This window comes from Lathamus discolor, chromosome 5 (genome assembly GCF_037157495.1).
Source record: "Lathamus discolor isolate bLatDis1 chromosome 5, bLatDis1.hap1, whole genome shotgun sequence".
Lineage (NCBI taxonomy): Eukaryota > Metazoa > Chordata > Aves > Psittaciformes > Psittacidae > Lathamus > Lathamus discolor.
This window is the reverse complement of record NC_088888.1, coordinates 44,776,527-44,797,511: the sequence shown is the minus strand read 5'-3', so window position 1 is coordinate 44,797,511 and position 20,985 is coordinate 44,776,527. Positions and strand designations below refer to the sequence as shown.

The 20,985-nt window shown below is 40.9% G+C and overlaps 1 protein-coding gene across 2 annotated transcripts in view; it reads left to right on the top strand.

The window, feature by feature from the left end:
* CNKSR3 (CNKSR family member 3) overlaps window positions 1–20,985 on the top strand; it is a 147,398-nt gene that overhangs the window by 47,641 nt on the left and 78,772 nt on the right. Inside the window, exons 8-13 of one of the 2 annotated variants that reach the window (XM_065680598.1) lie at window positions 2,152–2,220; window positions 2,947–3,093; window positions 4,900–5,033; window positions 7,455–7,663; window positions 8,155–8,244; window positions 9,726–12,197. In XM_065680598.1, coding sequence (XP_065536670.1) covers window positions 2,152–2,220; window positions 2,947–3,093; window positions 4,900–5,033; window positions 7,455–7,663; window positions 8,155–8,244; window positions 9,726–10,024 — 948 coding nt within the window. In that variant the 3' untranslated portion in view covers window positions 10,025–12,197. Of the gene's footprint in view, window positions 1–2,151; window positions 2,221–2,946; window positions 3,094–4,899; window positions 5,034–7,454; window positions 7,664–8,154; window positions 8,257–9,725; window positions 12,198–20,985 lie in introns of those variants that run through there. The other variant, XM_065680599.1, reaches the window with a different exon arrangement.

Sequence of the window (20,985 nt, the reverse complement as noted above, 5' to 3'; positions counted from 1 at the left end):
TTTGTTCTTACACTGGGAGTTCTCTGTAGCTGAGACTTTATTAAAGGTTTCTGGGCAGTCATTGCAGTGGACCTCTGCCTAGCAGCTGAGACTGGCGGGTGATGCTGTGGTGTTGTCAGACATGCCGCTCTACAGCAGCAGTGGCGGAAAGAAACAAGAGTGAGGGATCTTGGCTTTTGCAGCAGTGCCTTTGGTTTTTCTTTTTTTTTCTCCTTTTATTTCCTTTTTTTTCTGAATATGAAAGAACCAGTGGTTCTGGTTGTACCCCTGCCAGGTCCAGGGGCCAGGGAGGAGTGAGTGGAAGTCTGTGCTTGCAGCTTAGAGTGAAAATGGAAAGCTTTTCCAGCTTTTGTGCTATTGCCCTTGCATAACTGTATAGGATCTGCAGCAAAGTCCACTTTGACAGCAATTTCAACATCTGAATAAGATGAATGAATGTAATATTGACTGCTGACAAGCTGCTTGTGCATATGGATCTCATTTTGGAGGCCAGGAGTTGGGCTGTACTGCTTCTATAGCTGTGAGTGTTGACCTAAATATCTGCTTTCTTATCAGCGCTGGTTCTTCCTTTAGGGAAGCTCATTACTTTGAGGCAAAAAATTTGACAAGTGACTGAGATCTGCAAACAACTGATGTCTTTCTGGTGGTGTGCAATTATTTAGATGTGCCAGGCTGGGTCTTAGTTCAATTTTCTTGCTAGGATTGGAATGGTATTTTAGTAGCAATCACCAGTGGCCAGTGTGCTGGAGTGCAGTGGAACTGCACCCCAAAATTAACAGTAGTGTACATTGGAAGGACTGAGAAAGTCCATGCATTTAATACCAATCAGCCAACAGGATTCCTGAGTTGTGCTGTTCTACTTGTAACTTCCTGTGTCACGTTGCCCTAGATGTAAACTTTGTGAGAATAGAGGAAAGAGCAATGTGATTGCAGTGTCTGCTGTGCTAGCTGGTGCTTGTTCTAGGAGTCCTCTCTGTAAGGGTCCCCCACCCTCCCAGACAGGCTGTTGATCAACCAGAGGACAGCTTGAAATGAGCTTTGTTTTTCATGAGCTTGACTTTGGCCCAGCATTTTTTCATGATCTTGGTTGACTCATATATATGCAGCCTTCCACAGAGGCATTTCCTCTCAGAGGAAGCAAGAAGACAATGAAGAAATGGGGTTACTCATGATAGCTGGAGCCTCCCACAAATTTCCCCATGTTTTCTTCCCTAGTTGCAGTGTTTATTCCAAAGTTCCTTCTAATAAAAATGTTACTTGAGCTCTGAAGGTATGATGACAAAGAGAAGGAAGTACATAACCCAAGTGCTTAGTGCTGGAATCACTAGGAAGAGCTGGCCTGCTGCCATGTGGTTATTCATGGGGTGGGGGAAATGGGAGGAGAAGTTGTCCTCTGACCGGGGTACAATGTACCAAGGTAGTATGCCTGTGCACTTTGGGTGTTGTCAAGGCTGATCAGAGTTGGTCTGTTGTATTGACACATTTAGCTGTTCCTCACTAATGGTTCCCTAGAGCTTGGTTTTTATTCACAGAAAATTATATTTTAAGGTGTATTATTATTACTAGATAGGTATTTTTAAAGTATGTATCTATGCACATTTGATGTGTGCAAGCATATATTTTTATCTGTTGACCTTGATGCAGACAGGTAACTTCACATTAAACTTGGTAGCTCTTATTTACTTTGGGGAACAAAAAAGGGAAAGTGTAATGGATCTATTTTGTGTGTTGGAGGATTTTGGTCCTTTGTACATTCAAAGTCTTACTGTATTTTTTTTTTTTTTAAAGGTATACATTTATTTGAAAGCTAAAGTTTAAGATAGCTGCTGTGTTGGGACAGAGGTCTTCTGTCCTCTCCCACTGCTGTCTCAAACTACTGTACAAACTGGAGACAAAAGGACAGTGGAGACAGTCCCATGACTTACATGCAGTTTGGCCTGTGGCAGATATAGGCTATGCCTTCTCCCTTTCCCTGTAGCTTTCTCAGTATAAAAAATAAATCATAAGTTGAATTAATTTGCAATTCTTAAGTTATCAACAGATCTAATGTGTGATCTTCATTATAGATATAACCTTTGACTTTGCTTGGTGGGGATTGTTATGGGAGGGAAAAAACCTGCTGAAGCACATGTCTCTTGTTTTCTTCTGTAGTCCCCTGCTGATCGATCTCAGAAGATTCATGCTGGTGATGAAGTGATCCAGGTTAATCGGCAAACTGTGGTTAGTAACAGCCTTACCAACCTTCCCTTATTCTTGCTCTGGAAAGCTTGCTCCCTACAGGTTCTGAATGGATGGGGTTAGGAGGTGGTTCTGGTGTTATCCTATTGAAATTTTTGAGGCTTTTTAACGCTCTGTTTTCAAGCCAGATTTTATTCTTTGCAATATTTTGCTAAAATAAATGTGCCATATTTCATGTTTAAATGATGTGTGCACCATAATAAAATAATTCATGTTGTATTTAAGGCCTGTTTTAAAATACACTGTTACAATCTACTGAAATGCAGAGAAAAACAGCTTTAAAAAAACTCAAGGATTTGCAAATTGTTTGTATCTGGGAACTTATATAAAATGATTACATTTTTACTTAGCAAAGGTAGGGAATGCCTTTCAGTGTGAGAAAGAAATGTGACAGTTCACTGTGGTTGCCTGTGTTACTCAATCTGAGCACATCCATGCACCCTTCTATGACTGTAACTGAGATATAAAGAGCATTGCTTGATATCTCAGTGTTTAATTTACAGCTTAAGCAGAGATTTCCCTTTGAAACTAAAGAAAGAACAACCTTAAAAAAAAAAAAAAAAAAGAAGCTTTCCAATTATTTTTTCATTCTGGCTTTTTTGGATGTTTCTAAGTTCATGTTAAAAGACAGTTTGACTTGGGAGATTTGGGGTTATTTGCCTTCAGAAAAGCAATACAAACCAAAACATGTCTTTTATTCTTTTCCAGGTTGGATGGCAACTAAAAAATCTGGTGGCAAAGTTGCGAGAGAATCCTGCTGGAGTTAGGCTGCTGCTTAAGAAACGTCCTACTGGCTCTTTCCATTTTACTCCTGCTCCGTTAAAGAACCTGCGCTGGAAACCACCCTTGGTGCAGGTGAGAGGCTGATGGCTCAACTCCGATACTGGGATAGGAATGCCTTGGTTGCAACTTGAAGAAAGAGAAATACTAGAAATGCTCCCAGGTACACATGTTTAACTATAGGTCAAGGAAGGTTAAGTGTAATGGCTGTCCTCTTCTGGCCCCTAGATAAAATGGAGAACATTCTTGCCTCCTCCCTTCTCTTTTTGTTTTTTTTTTTTGTTTTTTTTTTTTTTTTTGTTTTTTTTTTTGTTTTTTTTTTAAACCCAGATAATGCCTTCTTGATACACAAAGCAACTAGGTGTGTTTAACATTTTAATCAATCTGTGCCACTGGGAGAACTTCTATGAGGCAAAACTGTTGAAGCCACTGATAAGTATGGAATTCATCAACATGGAGTAATAAAAGCTTCCTCTGTTTAGCAGAGTTAATATGTTTTTGCTGAAATAAATTATTGTATGTGTTCATCCTCTTTTTAGTCTGGTGAAGGGTGGGAAAGTGTTTTTCAAGAAGTTAAAGTACTTGTTTAAGATTTGATTGTTGGGCAATTCACAGATTGGGTAATGAGCAGGCAGAGAAAGTGACATTAATAACTCTTAACCATGCTGAGGAATAGCTTGTTGTATTAGGAAGCTTAGGGCTTAATGCTTATAGAAGGAAATGACCTAATTGATTTTAAGCTGATTACCTGAAGAAAACCAGGGAGAATTCCTATTCCTACTTCTGTTCTGACAAAGGTCTACCTACCACTGAGAGGATAATTTATCAACCTGTGAAATGCCAATGGCTATCACAAGTGTTGATGCAGGCAGATTTCTCTCAGACTGGGTAAAAGATGCTCACTTGACTCCTTTTTCATCCTTCCTTTCACCAATGCCTGTGTCTTGTGTTTGTGGGATTGTCTGCTCTTTAATCAGAGCCAAAGCTAATAAAGCACCACCTTGTGAGTTTTCAAAGGTTACCCAAAGCAAGGACTGTGTTACCTGTGTGGAGAGCTGAGGTGCACTGGGATATAGGCTGTGCCCAGCAGTGTTTCCTTAGGGGAATGAGTGATTGGCAAAGCCTGTTGACAGTTCTGGACTCCAATGTACTGATCAGTAAAAGGCAGATGCTTGCGCAGGGCTGCCATTAACTGAGTGACCAGACTGGAATTCTGGGCAGCCTCTTGACAAAAAGGGGAGAGTGTAGTTCTCTTGACTAGCAAAGGTGAAAGGGTCCTTCAAGACTTTTCTCTCCTAGAAGCAGACAAGAGCCTGGCAAGATGCTGGGGACATAGAAGTGAGCTACAAATAGCCAAATGGCAAACGTGCTCAGATGAGCAATACTGAAGATATTTTTACTTTGCCTCTCTTACCCTGATTATATCCCTTGATGAAAATTGTGGTGAAATTTACCATGTTCCTGTCTGTGCCCCAGTTATTAGGACAGTTTGGAATAAGAGTAGTGTGAGTTGGCTTTGTAAGTGTTGTGGATCATATCTGCGTTTAACAAATTGCATTCTTTTAATGAACCTAAAAATACAAGAATGGATTTTGTCTTTGTTGCTTTTTCTGTCTATGGAATTTACAAGAAAAATAGGACTGGAAAGAGCAAAATATTCTTGAGCAATGCATTATCCATGATAGGATTTCTGTAGGAGGGACTGCAAAGCTAGCCAAAACTGAGGGTGGAGGAAAATGTAAATGCTAAGAGTTTTTAATGCATTTCTTAAGCATAGAAACAGTAGTTCACTAGGAGATAAAATGGTACTATTGATGATTGAATTATCTTTGAGAATGATAAATCAGTGCTCAGGTGTTTGACAGCTCTCTCACATTTCAGACCAGTCCTCTGCCAATCACGAGTCCTTCAGCCCAGTCACCAGAAAGCACCGCGGATACCTCACTGAAAAAAGAGAAGCCAGCCATTTTGGATCTGTACATACCACCTCCACCAGCTGTTCCCTATTCTCCTCGGTATGCAAATAAACATGTACCACTGAACAAAAAACTCCTCTATTACATGTGTTTCTGAGCTGGCTTGCTGCTGGAGTTCTGTGCAGATGAGCTTGAGGAAACTGCAGATCTCCCAGACTTCTAGATGTTTAAATGCATAAACTACCAAGGTCGTAATAGATTTTTATTATTAGAAGATCATGCGCCATGTGGATCAGAGTTGTTCCCAAATCGTGAATGGATGTCATCCCTGGTTGTGGGGTTATGTTTCTGATTTTGTTTGAATCCAATTGCACATAGCAAGAAGCCTTTTTTGTCTGTAACTTTTTCCACTGTGGTGTGTTTGGTTGTTTGGTTTGTTTGTTTTTTAGCAAGTTAAGTAACTGTTCTGGGAGTTAGGAGAGAGAAGTTTTTAATTGTTAAACTTGCAAGCTGTATAAACCAGGAATGTTCCCACTGAAGGGAAGTGAGGGTCAGTTCATTCAGCTTTTATTTGTTTTTATCCTTCAGTGTAAGCTATAAAAACACAAACCTGTGTACACAGAAGGCAAAAAGGCAGGGTGAGGGGTGTGAGGCATGTATATGCTATGGCTAGTTTTTGTTTGTTCTCAAGTCCTTGTTGAATCATGTCAGAACCCTGCCAGATGACCTGGAAAGGTGATGGACAAAAGCATTTTGTCTCTCTCTTGCTTCCTGGCCTGTGCCTGACATCTTAAGTTACATGTATATAGCCCAACACAGAAATTATGACCTTTTACTTTGGGACTCTTATGGAAGGAGAGCTTGCCTCTTGTCATTTAAGGCCTGGTACAGTGTCAGAGGTTGTATTACTGTAGTCTTTGAGCCAGTGCTGACACTGAGGGGTTCTCCAGGGTAGGGTCTCCTTGCTGAAGCTGGACCCACCTTGACCTGCTGTCTCCCTGTTTTCCAAGTTTATGTGTGCTCAGTTCTTAAAAAAACAAAACCAACCAACCAAAGTCTTGGCATAAAATCAAGCATATAGCTTTAGCAGCTGAGTTGAGCATATCTTGTCTTCATATTGTTTTATTTCAAGTGCATTGGTGAATTAAAAAAGTCACAAAATTAAATGTAGTTTCAGATGCCTTTAGACCTGAATAGCTGTTGACAAGGAAAAAAAGTAGTAATGCAAGATAAAACTTGTCCTGGATGATGTGTGGAAAGGGGGAGGCTGCTTGACTTAGGCTTTTAAAAAAAGCAAATGTGGGGAAGCTGTGGCAGCAAAGAAGAGCAGAAAGGGCAGATCTTCTGTCTTCTGTTTGGCTATTTAATTTCACCTCTGCATGTTTTGCTCTTCTCTTGAAACTCTGATGCATTCGTATGGCAGTTTATCACCATTTTCCCTGCCATTGTTGTCTTCCGTTCTCTTCCATTCCTTGCATGGTTCTTCTCTGGTTCACACTGGGAAAGCAGAGAGCAGTGGCTGGTTTTCCCTCTCTGTGGCACAGTCTCCACATGGTGGTGTTGTAGGAGAGCTCTCGTAGTACATATGGTTGTGATGTAACACTTCTGTGCAATTTTCAGTCCCTGAATCTCTATAAATAGCTCCTTCCCTTTCACTGAGCTCTAGCATTGTTATTGATGGAGAGCTGGAATATGCAGCGCCAAGGGGGCTGCAGTCAATAGTAGGGCATGCACGTGCTTAGACAGTCAGCTGTGTATTTTTATGCCGGACTTGGCTGGTGACTGCTTTAAGCAGTAAGATTGTAGCATGCACAGGGAAGGGGGAAAAAAATATCTAAGGCAAATCCTAATTTGAGGGCAGTTTTTTTCCAAAAGTACTCAGAAGTACTGGTTCTAAAATTGGCTGTTCTTGGCCTTTGGAATGTGGGATTGCTCTGGGAAAGGAGTTCCTGCAGAAATTGCTTGAAATACAGGTACAGTGTACATACACTATGAATTTGTTACTGAAACTCTGTAGGGGGTCTTGCTTTTGGATGAAAAGAGGAGGTGATAAATATTCAGTGGCAGGTATTAGCCTCTTACAATGACTGAAAACCAGAGTCCCTCAGAGGGAGGCAGTAAGTGTTGCCATTACACAGAGATGAGTAAGTCTATGCACTCTTCTGTCACAACTGTATACTGAACAGGGAGTGAATTGGGAGCTTTAGTACTCTCGGGGCAGAAAGATCTTATTTCTCAAAAGCTTTTTCAGGGGTGGTACCTTGAAACTTCTTTGTGTGTTAAATTACTGGATCATTAAAAGTGAGTTAGCATGGGGAGGAGCTTTCTTTTCTCCTTGGTAAATGTGTTTATAATGAAGTTATCTATCACCTGACTTGAGTTACTTTTTTTTCAGCTTGTTTGCAGCACAATACCAGTTGTCAGGAGTATGACTAGGTGCTAGACTTATCTTCCAAACCTGTTTGTGTCTGCAGCATGAAACTCTTTTAAGCTACTAACTGAAGTGAAATGTCCTTTCAGAGATGAAAAAGGGAGTTTTGTATATGGAGGAGGCAACAAACCCAGTCAGCCACTACTTGGGTCTAAGGGTGCTGAGTCCCCCAATTCTTTTCTGGATCAGGAGAGTCGAAGGCGAAGGTTTACTATTGCTGATTCAAATCAGTTGCCTGTGTATCCCGTCGAAGCAAATATTCTACCGGCCAAGATGAGGGAAAAAACACAATCCTATGGTGAGTTCATTCCTCTTTTGTCATTGCTGTTATGATAAACGCTTTGGTCAGTTTGGAATAATTTTAGAAAACTGCGTGTTAGGCTTCATGGATGTTAAGGGCAGTCTGTGCAAATTGTGAACGAAATAATGAAACATCTGAAATAATTTCATTTAGATGCTGTTTTTTCTTTAATGAATGTCATTCAGCTGGGATCTGCTGGGATCTACAGGTGGCCATTTCCATGTGTATTTCGAATGTAACTTTTGGTTATGTTCACTGTTGCTGTAAATGAGCAAGAGTATAGTTGTTCAATCTCAGCATGTTGCTTTCTTATATTTCAACACTGGAAGTATCCTGATTTTTTTTTTTTCCTTTTTTTTTCCCCCCCCTTGCAATTCCAGCTCCTTGTTGTTGTATCTCTCCCTTTGCTTAATTGTGAAAAATATGATTTTAAAACTTGTTTTCCTAAGCTTAATGTATTTCCTCAAAATCTTCTATGTTGCCTTCAGGAAAACCTCGTCCTCTGTCAATGCCTGCTGATGGGAGCTGGATAAGAGCTGCAGAGCCCTTCTCTAGGCCACGAGCACCAGGGAGAAAAGGCAAGGTTTTCAGTCTTGTTCCTCTTTCTCTTTCATTCCTCTCCAGAATTTCCTTGGCGTGAACTGGGTAGAAGTGTTTAAATTAGGAATGAAGAATTAGTGTTTGCATATTGCTGAACTGATCCAACATAACAGTTGTTGATTGTAGCAGGAATGCTACATGGTAGTTGTGAAATTTGTGAGGCTACTCAGTGCTGGGGCTCAAGCTTTTGTTGTCTTGTGTTAATGTTCTTGTGAGCATTAAAGAATGCTTAAATGACCAAGGAAGGCTTGAACTTGTCTCTTTATATCACAGTTTTACCGTTTTGCTCTTGCACACATTCTTTTCCCTTTCTTCTTCTTTTAATATTGATCATAAAACTGCTTTGTTGTTAAATCTTTGTTTGTTTAGCTCACTGTGGAGGTTGTTGTGGAAGCAAGCTAGTTCTTAAAAGTGAAATGTTTATGAGTTGCTTTTTTGCTGCAGCTGCTGTTAGAAATCAACATGTTTTGCAGATGACTCAGAATGGGAGACAGAAGCTCATAACATTGGGTGTTAGGTTGGGTGGCTTTTTTCATTCCCATACTTGCCTTCCCTCCTTGGCTTCCTTTTGCATCTGAAAGTCTACAAATCCTGTTAGAGTGGGAAATAAGAAAGGATGAGTATTTACTTTATTCTTGAAATCCGTTATAGAAAGCTAACGTGTAATTCTAGGCAATATAGAAGCTGATAACAAGAAACATCAACTTGGAGGGATATTGGAAGCAAGCTAAGTAACAAGTCTAAGAGAATGATCACCAGGTGGTAGGGCTGGGTTTTGCGTGTATGGGTTTGGTATTTTTTTCTTGGTTGGTTTTGCTTTTGGTTTTGTGTTGGCTGTTCTTAACACTTGAAATATACTTAAGTGCTGTGGGCTTGTGTGAAAGCTGTATTGGGTCAGAAAAAAGACCTGTCTAGCCCAGTAGGATGTCTCTAGCAGCTGCTGTGGACAGTTGTCTAGGGAAGAGTAAAACCAGAGAAAGCATCACACATCAATGGTCAAAACCAGGGAAGTGCTTACATCTTTATCTGCAAAATTAATTTCTGTTGTCCAGAGTAATATTTCTGGCTTTTAAGTTAGTCATGAGTAACACACAGGTAAACATAGATTGAACTCTGGTCTATCAGCATATTCAATGACAGATTACAAGAAAGTTTATTGGGTCTCGCTCATGATAATTATTTACATGAAGGTAGTCTGCCCTAGCAGTTTTGTAATTTAACAGTCAAATGGTATTGTCTATGTGTGATTTGATTTTGTTGTCCTTTGTGTTGCTTAAAATATGAAAGATGCAAAAAGCCATGTATCTCTTGATAGCTGCTTATGTCGACGTGTGTTTAGAAGGATAACCAAAATCTAGGTAACTTGAACTGCAACCAGAATCTCTCTATCAAAATAGAAAATGTTAATGGAGGGTTTTGAAGTCAGCAGTAATTGGTTTTCTTCCTCTTGTTCGTGCAGGTGAAGATGCCCTCTGCAGGTACTTCAGTAATGAAAGGATACCCCCAATCATTGAAGAAAGCCCCTCGACACAACACCCTCTCTCAAGGCCAGTCTCTGAGAAGCAGTTAATGAGGGGAACAGATTATATTCGAGGCAGCAGATGTTTTATGAATGCAGACCTCCACAACAGTGCAACAATTCCTTTTCAGGAGGAAGGTGCTAAAAAATCTTCTGTTACATCGTCCACAAAATCTTCCTCCACAGAGCCCTCGCTGCTGGTCAGTTGGATCACAAGACTGAAACTGTTGACTCACTGACTGTTGTTCACAGGACTGTTACCAAGTGCCTTTGCTCATGGGTCAGACTTCTCTACTTTTCAGCTTAACTGATGCATAGTGACTAATGTGGTGTTCTTTTCCTGGAATATCTTACATTTTTGCCTTTTCATTGGTGATTTTAGATCAGAGGGTTTCGTAGTGCAAGGAAGGAAGAAAGATAAATATCAGGTTCCTCTTCCTGGCCAAAAGCTGAGGGCATTTACTCCCCTGGAAATGAGTAAATGAGTCATGCATAATGACTCAGAGGAAATCATTGCATTACTGTAATGTCCAGTGGCACTTCAGTTGTCTGAATTCTTAGGGGCTAGTGTGACTGGCTGGGTGTCAGAGTATGTAGAACTCAGCAAAAGTTGTGTTATTCTCCTGACCAGGAAAGATAAGCAGGAAAACAGCAGTTTCATGCAACTTAGCAATGCTATTGCAAGTACTGCATGAGATCAGCCTTGTGAGGAAGAAGTAGTAGTGTTGCCATTCTTTCTCTGATATCCAGAGATGTTAGGAAGTCTTAGGAAGAGATTTCTCTTATCCAGAGATCTTAGGAAGTTGGACTAATTTAACTATAAATCAATCCAACCTGATATATAATCCATTTTACTGAAATCACAGTACAGGTGAAGAGCGCTGAGCAACTGCAGTTCTCATCCATAAAGATATATGGATTGCTACAACATACCAAGGAAATGCATCTGTAGAGGTGGTAAAAGAATATATATTTTTCCTTAATTGTTTAAGAATGATTTGCTGTTAACCAAAGTCAGTTTTTAAAGGCAGTCCTGTTGGACTTATGAGAACTTTTATAGTGGTTCAGATTTTGAATGATGTATTGTTTATGAAAAATATGTGCTATGATACATTACAAGTGTAAGACCTCTTGCTATTTTCTATATAGCTCAGATTTTCTCCTCTCCAGAATTTTAAAGTAGCATTGGGAATATTTTGGGAGGAAAATAAAACTTGTTTAACAACAGAAGAGGATATTAAAGAGGTATTGTTTAAAACTGAATGTACATAAGATTGTTGGTATGAAACAGTTGTGTTTAATTTAAATGTTAAATATAGTTGTATATATTTTTTACACTTAAACAGATACAGTTTGTACCTTCCTATACTGCAGTACTGGGCACAGACTAGTCAAATGAAAAGAAAAAGTCTTTTGCATTCCCTGCTAATAAGACTAACTATTTTCTTAGATGATACATTGCCAACAGCCTTTACTCCTTTGGCCTTGCTGAAAAGATGAAGAATTTATATTTAATAACTGGGGTGGGGAGGGAAAAAGGGAGGTTAAATGCTAGTTTGGACTGGGGCAAGAATCGTATGTGATAACACAAGTTATTTATGGTATGTTAAAAAACATACCATAAATCTGGCTGTGAAGACGAGGCCATTCTGCAACAAGCTTATGAAGTGCTACACCCCACAGAGACAGTGTGTTAAATTCAGTTCTCAATTATGTTTGATTGTGACTCACTGGTGATTTAGCTGGGGGCTGGCCTGAACCTTTCTCATCAAAGCAGATTATGTCTGTCTTATGCCACTCTTCCCCACTCCCTGAGATGGCAATCAGTACTAGAGGCATGAACAAATGCAGCTGCAGTGCAGTTGAACCCTAGAACAGTTTGGTCCTGCCCCTGAGAAGAGGGCTGAAACTGCCATTGGTGTAGGCACTGTGGTGTAGTATAGCTGAGCCCCAAACTGACTGAACTGTTTTAAATTAAGTCACAATTACTGAACTAGATAAAAGTCAGGGATCTTGTCTAAATAAGACTTTTAAATGGACTTTTTGCTCATCTTTAATGTCCGTTTTTCCATGGTTTAAAAATGGAGGTGACCATTAAGCAAGGGTGTTTTTTGGCTCAGGTATGTGCAAATAATGTCCAGATAATTTCTTTACCAAAGAAGGAAGCGTATATCTTGTATTTCCTTTCCTTTTGTAATTGTTATGGAATGCTAATAATACTAGAAAGCTCTTTCCAAAGAGGGCTGATGGAGTAAGTGGGGGAGTCAGGCTCTGATCCAGAGGGAGGCTCAGTGTTGTGTTGAGAACAAGTGTGTGTGCTGTTGCCACTTGGTGATAATGTGATTGGTTGAATAAGCTGCTGCAGATGTGTAGTGGCATCTAATAAAGTCCTACATTTTTGTTTCAGAGAAACATTGAAGTCCCTCACTGCATGAACACCAAATGAGAGGGAAAATACAAGTACCCCACCTTTCTTGATGTGTGTGTACAACATTCAATATTAACCAGCTGTTGCTTACCAAATAACGATGTGGTACAGATCATGTAGTACTATTGTTACAATTTGGGAGAAATGCTGCTGTTGGTCTGAGAGAATGGTTTATGATGCTGGAAATACCCATAGCAGTGTATGTCGCAACATTACAAAGTGTAGGTATTTTTCTTCTTTACAGTAACAGCTCCTGTTAGAAGTTCTACTGGAGAGGTATTAAAAAAATCGTATTTCTCAGATCATTCCTTTTGTATTTTAGTCTCAGAGAAGGTGAAATCTGCCCCATCTGTGTGGAAAATTTTCTCCTCCCCATCTCTTATGCTAGTACTCTTTCTACCATATTAATTGAAAGTGAGGGGAAACATCTGAAAAGTCTGAACTCTCAGACCTTTGTCCAAGAGGTTAAATTTGAAAGATGTTGATTGCTTAATTTCTTACTGTGTATAGTGAATATAGAGGATGTTCTATATTTTGGGAGTTCAAAAGAAAGACCCACAGATCTAGGAACCAATCACAGATGTTGATATCTTTCTGGCTTAATCTGAGAAAAATGTAGGTAACAAGTTAGAAATTGCAGTATGCAACAACAACTTGGCTTGTCTCTTGGCATTGAAGTACACGTATCTGTTACAACAAAAACTATGCCAAGGTTGACTTCACTAATGAGTACAACATATGCATCCAAATATCCTGCTGTGGTACAGTACTCCATAATACTCTGGACATTCTGTCAAGGTAGCAAAACAACACAGTTAATTAAAAAAGATTGTAAAAGCCACAAAAATAATAAAAAAGGTACTCTCGCATATACCTACGGTGAGATTTCAGGAATGTGCAGTGAAGAAATATTGGGCAGCCTTCCATTTTAGTCTGCAGAGTATTTGCAAGCCAATTCCTTGTGTGTTCCCTTACATAATCAGTTGCAAGAGAATGCTATTCTAGATGGTAATGAGGAAGAGGAAATAAGACATAAAAATGAATAGTGCTGACTTAGAGTTCAAGGTGATTCTTCAAGCAATGCATTTCACCTAATATTATGGAATAATGATAATATTATGCATAATGAAATTACTCAGTGTTTGAATTCTGGATGGCCAGCAGAGGTGACAAGAGTACTGTATTATACTGATTTTATACTAAACAATGAACTGATAACCTTTTTTTGTTTCCTCCTAAGCAGGGCTTGTTTTAAAAACAACATATACCATAAGCTGGGTGCTCACTTAACAGAAAACGGGGCAGGGGGAGAGGGGAATTCTGAAACGCGGCCAAACCAGGAAACTGATGGTGAAGACTAGTTTTATAATTGGAGAGGATAAAAGCATTCCTTTTTTACAAAAATTCTTTTTTTTTTTTTCGTCCAAATCTTATGTCCTGCTATATTGCACTCCCAGCAGGCAGTCTTCATAAACTGCTCTGTAGCTGCAGCCATACCCTGAGTAGATGAAGTTGAACACCCCATCAGGCTTAAACTTTGACCTTGATGATAAATTCAGCTCACACCTTTTTACAGGTTTTACTTCCTCAAGAGCTTTTCTGCATTCATCAGTAAATTTTTGGAGTCTCTTCTGCATGATCTGGGCTGCAAGACTCTTGTGTGCATGTATTCTCAGAGATGCCTTTGACAGCAGGATTGCCATTTTGGAGGAGGGTGGGTGCTGGCTTGTGCTTGTGGCTTCTGGACTAAGATAACTTCTTTCCCCAGCTTCCACTCTATGTCCTAGTGCCACCTTCTCAGAGTTCAGAATGCCTATGCCCAATTGGAAATAAGCGTTCAGTGCTCTGGAGTAAACTGACTTTGTCCCACTGCACAGCTGTGGCCCCTTTCTTCTCTTTAGTCTGAGTTTTCCTTTGCATGTGGTGTGGCTATGGAGCACATGCTGTTTGTGGCCACTGCATAGAAATGCTTTTGTCATCTTGCAGGCTGCAAGGTTTTATAATGGACAAGAGCTCTCAAGAAAGCCATCTACTTAAACTAAAATGTAGGAAGAGCACTTCAAAAAGGCTCAGTTTGGAGAATGAAGGAAGAGGGGCCAGGCTAAGCTGAATGTATGGGTCTATGTTGTGTTGAACACTGTTTCAGCTGTGTAGCAGTAACTGCAGAGAAAACAACCCACACAAGTGCTACATTCCTGTTTGTTGCTACTGCTACATTTGCGTGGTGCTGGAATATGAAACGAGCAGTCACTCAAAGTAGTTATATATAGTTCCACACATGGAACTTAAGCTGTAAGATGCATGACAAAAGCAGTCAAGAGCTCCTGTCAATATATAATTTCACCAAATTCTACTGCCTACATTGCTGCTGCATCAGTTTAAAATAGTAACCCCTCTTTATCCTGTTGCCTGCACATTGCGAACCCAGCCCTCTGGCAAGTGCGTAACCATCAGTTTTGCCTTCTCTTTCGGTAGTCAGTAACTGCTAGTGAGATTGTCTCATTCCCAGAGTGGTCCAAGAGCTCACTTAGTTTAGGTTACTCACGACTCAATCCAGAAGTGGAAAGTCAAATTTAAAACCCATATTACTGGGCCAATATCACTTGGAGTTGGGATTTTTTCTGCATGTACTAAATATGAAACAGGCAGAAGTTCTCTGTTGCGCATACTTTGCCAGTAGGAAATAAAATGAGGATTACATATTTGGTGGAGGAAAAAAATCCAGACCTTTGGGTGTCCTCCAGTTCCTGCCAGCAGGAGAAATATGTTTGTTTTAGCATGACATAGAATAGATGTAAACATTTATTTTTAAACCTACCTGTGTGGCCACCTCATCTGATCAGGATGATGTAAGCCACTGACTTTCCCCCTTAAGTGGTTATGGAGTTAACCTAATATATTTTTTAATGACAGGGCAAAGATATGTTTTCTCAGGTGATAATGTGATTTGTTACCTGGGTATGGAGACAGGAATTGCTGGACAGTGCTGATTCACAAGCAGAACTGTGATTACGATTTCTGTTTGTTCCCTGGGCAGTGGTGAGGATGGAAGTTTACTGAGCACGGTGGCAGCTTGGCAGCAGACGATCGAAGGACAGCCAAGTCCAAGTTACAGTGCCACTCTCGGCAAAGTTCTTTGGGTTTTTTGGTTTATTTTTTGTGGGTTTTTTTTCCTCTCCTGTAAGTGTAGCTGTCTTTCAGCATGGATGGGCCAGAACAGGAACTGTTGAAACATACCTGTGGAGCAGGCCTGATGAGATTGTGATGAAGCAGGAGGCTGTGCATGCTGCTGGCACTCGGCTACTGTGTATTTTAATATATTCTGTGAGTGCCTTTGCAGGTAATGAGCCTCCAGACCCCTGTGACCTTTGCCTAGAGGCTTTTCTGTTTGGGGTAATATTTACTGAGAGCCGTAGAAAATACCACGGTCTAACCTCATATAGGCGTTTAATGTTTTTTTCCAAGTAATCCCATGCTTCTCAGTGTTCCTTATTAACATGTTCCCTCTTCCATCTCACATTAGCTGTTTCCAGTGCAAATGCTTCTAATGAAATCCTCATATACTTCCAGTGAGAATGTTAATAATGCCAAATAGTCACAAATGGGAATAACTTCATGAATGATAATGAAAGGAAGGATTTTCACCCAGGTGAAATGCTCAGCCAGACTTCACCGGCTGCTAAAACAAGTTGATTTGATTTCATTATATGATAGTAGGAAGCAGGGGCTGTAGTTCAGGTAGGGCAACTCTGTTGTTTAAATTTCTTCCCGCAGAACTTGAACAAAGGCTTTCTTCAGCATAACACAGCTCTAGCTGTGACTCTTCCCCAAGCCCACTCAAAGTCCCATTGAACATGCAGAAGTCTTAATACTTTCCGGCATAACTCTTGACTGCTTGTTTCTTGTGAGGAAGTTGGTATAAGTTGCTATAGAAGTGAGAAGGATGAGAATGTAATGAATAATATCCAAAATGAATTATTTCCCTTTCCCTACTTCCTTCTTCCTCTCTGACCTTTTCCTCCCTACGTTAAGGTCAAGGGACTTTCCAGGAATTTCTTGCACAAACAAACAGCTATAAAGCTTCTAATATTTATAGCATAATCTAGTTTTGTTTTGTTGTCCAAGATAGCTTTGGCCAGAGCTTTCCAGTAAAAATAGTGCCGCTGGCAAGACAGTGTTTCCAAGCTCTTGATTCACTAAAGCATTCCTCTCTGCTTAGTAAGCTGTTGGCTTAGACTTTGCTTTGAAGCTGCTTAGACCACCCCAAGCAGTCCTTCACCCTTTAGCTCTAAACACATCAGCTTCTTAGCACTGGGAAGGAAGATCTGTTTTTTTTCTCCTTGCTCTGAGTTTTGTAACTCTGGATGCTCAGGCGCCGTTGGAAAGATGGGTGCAGGCCCTTTCCTATCTGCCCCTCTGCTGTTGTCTGTGCAGCTGCTAGGCAGAGTGGAGAGATGAGAAGGCATGGAGGAACCCAGAAGCTAAAGCAGCAGTCCAGTCCCTCTCTTCTCTTCCTCCTGCTCGAGAGCTGAGTGACAAGCCTCTGGTTCAGCTCTCAACTTTCTAAAGCTTTTGGCTGCAGAAGAGTAATTGTTCAGGTATTTGGAAGTAATAAATTCAAAGGCAGGAAGTAAAAATGCTTAGAATTGATTTCATCTAACAGTTTTGCAGTGGAAAAGCTTGCCTGGGATGCTGCTGATGTGGCTGGGCATTAACCCTTTAAGCAGCAGGCCACTGGTGAGCTCCACGGCCCTCTCTCTGCTGTTGTGCACTGGCTGCTCTGTGGCTTTTCTTGAGGGATGGGCTGGACTTTTACTAACAGCATCTGCACTGTCAGCTTCTTTCTGTCCTGCAGTCAGGTAGGGGATTTCCTTCCTCCCCCAGTGTGGCATTTTCATGAGCTGTGAGCCAGGGGAGGCTTGCTCTCTGTTAACAGGGAGAGAAGGGAGAGGCTGGTGGCGTGTGCTGGCTCATATATCTGGTCCACATCAGCCATGTGGTGTCCTGTGGTGAGTACCCTGCAGTTGGTTGTGGGTGACTTATGGTCCCAATAAGCTGTAGGTCAGAACTGGCTTACGAGTATACCTGAGTAGCAAATGAATGTGGGACTAGGGAGCTAAAAACCAGAGTAAAAGGCTAATGTGATAAGATATGTGAATTGTTCTTTGGTTAGCTTAGTTTCTTCTCCTGCGGAAGTGTGGGAACAGTTTGTAGGGATGATGTGTCCCACAGCATAGTGTTAATGCAGAGGTAATGTGAAGGAGCCATTACTCAAAAAACAAAAAAGCTTAGCAGTGTATAAGCTCCTCGTAAGGGACGGACAAGATTCATTCACCTAGTGCTGTGCAAAGGCCTTCATTGATGCAAAGTGGACAAGTAAGTAAGCTGGGATTGCTGGGCAGAGAATGCAAAGTGAAACATTGAGGCAGACACCTGGGGTGCTCACGCATGGGTGGGCCTTGCCACAAAAAATGCAACTCCTGACTGGAGTTTGCGTTTGTGCTGGGGATGGCTATGGTCTGTGTGTGGGGAACATTGCCTCTTTTAGCAGGATGTGGAAGAGGCTCAGGTTTCAGTATCGCTTTCCCAGTGGCTGACCGAAGAGGGGCAGTGTGATGGGAAGCCCTGACGAGAACTACTCCTGTTGCTGTCAAGAAATGGTGTGCAATGGAAAAAACATCACCAGAAATCTGAAGCTCAGAAAACCTGAGCCCCCCACCCCCTGGTATCCGGAGCGTGTGACATCTTCTACAGCTCACTCCTCCAAATGTGGGCTTCTGCTGTCTAGTTTCTTATGAAGTATTTGACATGTTTTCATGACACAGAAGATACCAGGCGCCCTCTGGACTCACACAGTGCTTGTGGCTCACATGCCTAGGTGTGATTCGAGTGAGTGGATTAGTCTGGCAGTGTTGACTCGGGGCAGGAGTTGCAAGGTGAGAATTGCACCAGCCTGATTAGCTTGATACAAGCTCTTTGGGTCAGATATACATAACATCTTAAAATGAAGTGAATGTCAATTATAAAAGCACAAAATCAAATAAAAGCTATTAGTGGAAGAAGAGGTATTGCCAAAGTGTGGTTCTCTGGTTGTTTTTCAGTCCTCTCATGTACCTTGTAGCCCTAACACAAGATTCCAGGTAGTGTCTTAATGGAAAGGGGCACACTGGGTGACCCCCAAAGTCTTCCTTCTGTTGATCAAAGCACCAGGTCAAGCAATGTTTCTGTTATTTTTCTCTAGGTCTTCAGTGACTTCCCATGATGACCAGTCCATTCAATCTGCCGCCACCTTCTCCCTTTTCTAAAGTGAGCTGGCCTGTGGTGGTGTAGGTGCTGCTTACGCATGTGGGCAACAGTTGTGTGTTCCTCTGGACAGATTCAGTATGGCTGCCCTTGCTGAGCACCTTGGGCAATTACTGCATTGTCATGTTTGTGTGCCTGCAGAAGGCGCTGTTGTGTTCCATATGCTTGTGCTGCTTTTATACTCCAGGATAAATGAGCATTTCTGATGAGTAAACCAGGCTTGTCTGGCAAAAGGTTCTGTCCAAGCCAGCAATAGGTTTGATTCTTCTTCTTACTTTTTTTGTCAAATCTGTTTGATTTATTAGAGCCATTTCTGGTTTATGGTTGCTGGGGTGAAATGAAAATAGGATCTTGTTGATGAAGAGGATTGGGGTGAACACTTGAACAAATGGGAAATAGACAAAGAAATTAGAGAAGTAAAATCAGGCATTATTTCTTATAATGTGAGCAGTAAACTTGTATGTATTTTGCACTGTTACATCTTTTCTACCCCCACACCCTCCAGCCCCTAGCTCACTGTTTGGAAACTGTTAATAGTATTATCCTACAAGTTTCTAGACAATGAGAATATCTCGATCTTTCAAAATGTAGCTGCTGGTAACTTTGTGGGACATTTATGATCAAGCTGCTGCTTATCCTGTTGTTTTATCTGTGAGAGCAGACTGTAACATCTGGCTTTTCTGCTCCTTCGCCGCCCTCCCATTCTTAAAACCAATGCACATCACATCAGGTGGCTTACAAATTTATGAGTTTGTCGCTAGATCCTCTTTTCACTGCTCTGTTTGGTGCAGTTTTTGAGAACAATAAAATATTTTTAACGGCTGGAGATACTGCAGTATATAAGCATAGGTAGATGTAATTACTCATCGGTTTGAGAACTAGAGCCGTTGTAAGGTAACGAATACACTGCTGCATTTTAGATGGAAAGTCGCTCTTCAAACAGAAATTGAGTTGATATGTACATGGACTGTTAATGACACTTTTGATTCAGAAATGCACAAAGAACCATTTATGAGCAACTTCAGCAGAGTTCACGTGGAAAAGCTGAATCATCCAAGCCATCTGAATGATGCACACTATTCGGTGGTTGTTTTCTTCAGCAGGCAGCTGGTGATCCTTCTTCCTGTATTTGGAGGGAGGGGGAAGAAAAGGAAGGTGGGAAGGAGTCTCCATGGGGGGCAGCCCTCTTGGTTCACATGTGCAAACTTTACAATTTCCCTGAGAGATCTCTAGATTTGTGGTAAGTTAAACTATATTCAGAGGATCGAAAAGGCAATATATGCTGCAACTAGGTTATGAAGTGACTTTATTTTAAAACAATAATGCTTTATATGCTTTTCAGGTATGATTTGCTTAATATAAGTTACATTCCAAGCAGTGCTTCATGGGAAGGACATGGGAATTGTGCTAGGGCTGTGAGATTTGGTGCCTCTCAGCCGCCAGCCAGAAAATGGTAACTCATCTCCTGTGTGGCTGATGTTCTAAACTTAATTTACGTGTTTATAAACATAAGCTCAGTAGTAGTGAAGGGCTGTTTAATGCTAGAAAAATCCCAGCTATGGAGTAGGACACACAGGTGACAGGGTTGGGTGGGAGCGGTGGTTTTGTGAACATCCCCCTGACCTCTTCGCTGCAGCTACTTCATCTTCAGTGTTCCACATGTAGTATGTACCTAGTTTCTTGTGGGATATTTTGTTTACGTTAACATTGGCAAACAAGCTAGATGTTTCTTTGTGCATTATCCTTTTATTACAGTCTCTTATCTATTTAGATCATAAGGTCTTTTGTAGCAAGTGGCATCTTGCAGTTGTAACTTCCTGAGTATGCTGGGTTGGTGATTCAATTGGTCTCTAGGCGTTTTAGTACTAAATAGTAATAACACTGTTCAAAAGGCCTAGAGAGCAGCAGAATGGAAAAAGCAACACAATTAAGCTTAGCTCAGAGATCTTCTTGTTTTGATTTTTATTTTCTTTTTTGTCTCAAAGCTGATGAGGGACTCAACCAGCAGGCATTCACTTCTTTTGAGTCTATACCAAACTGTGACTGTGTTAGTATGAATAATAATCTGCCTAGGAAATGATGGTAAATTGCTGGTATTTTGAACCAACACGAAACAGAAAAAAGGGTCAGGGCTCTTGCTCCCAGCAGCTTCTTCAAGAGACTCTCAATTACTGCACTATAGGATCACTTCTGTTCCTTTTGGTGACTGTCATTTTAGGGTTGGTAGTGCTTGCCACATAACCTGAAGCACCGCCTCCAGCAGGTAGCTCTAATGAGGGGGCAACAGTGCCCTTAGAGGGCTCTTCGCTTAGAAAACATTGGCTTTTGAGAAAATATTAAATAAAATGGTGTTGCATAGCCTTAAGAGGTGACTGAATTGGTGTAATAAGAACAAACATGATAAAGATTTATACAAAAATTTTATAGGACAGATTTTTATAGAGCAAGAGATAATAAGCTTAAATTACA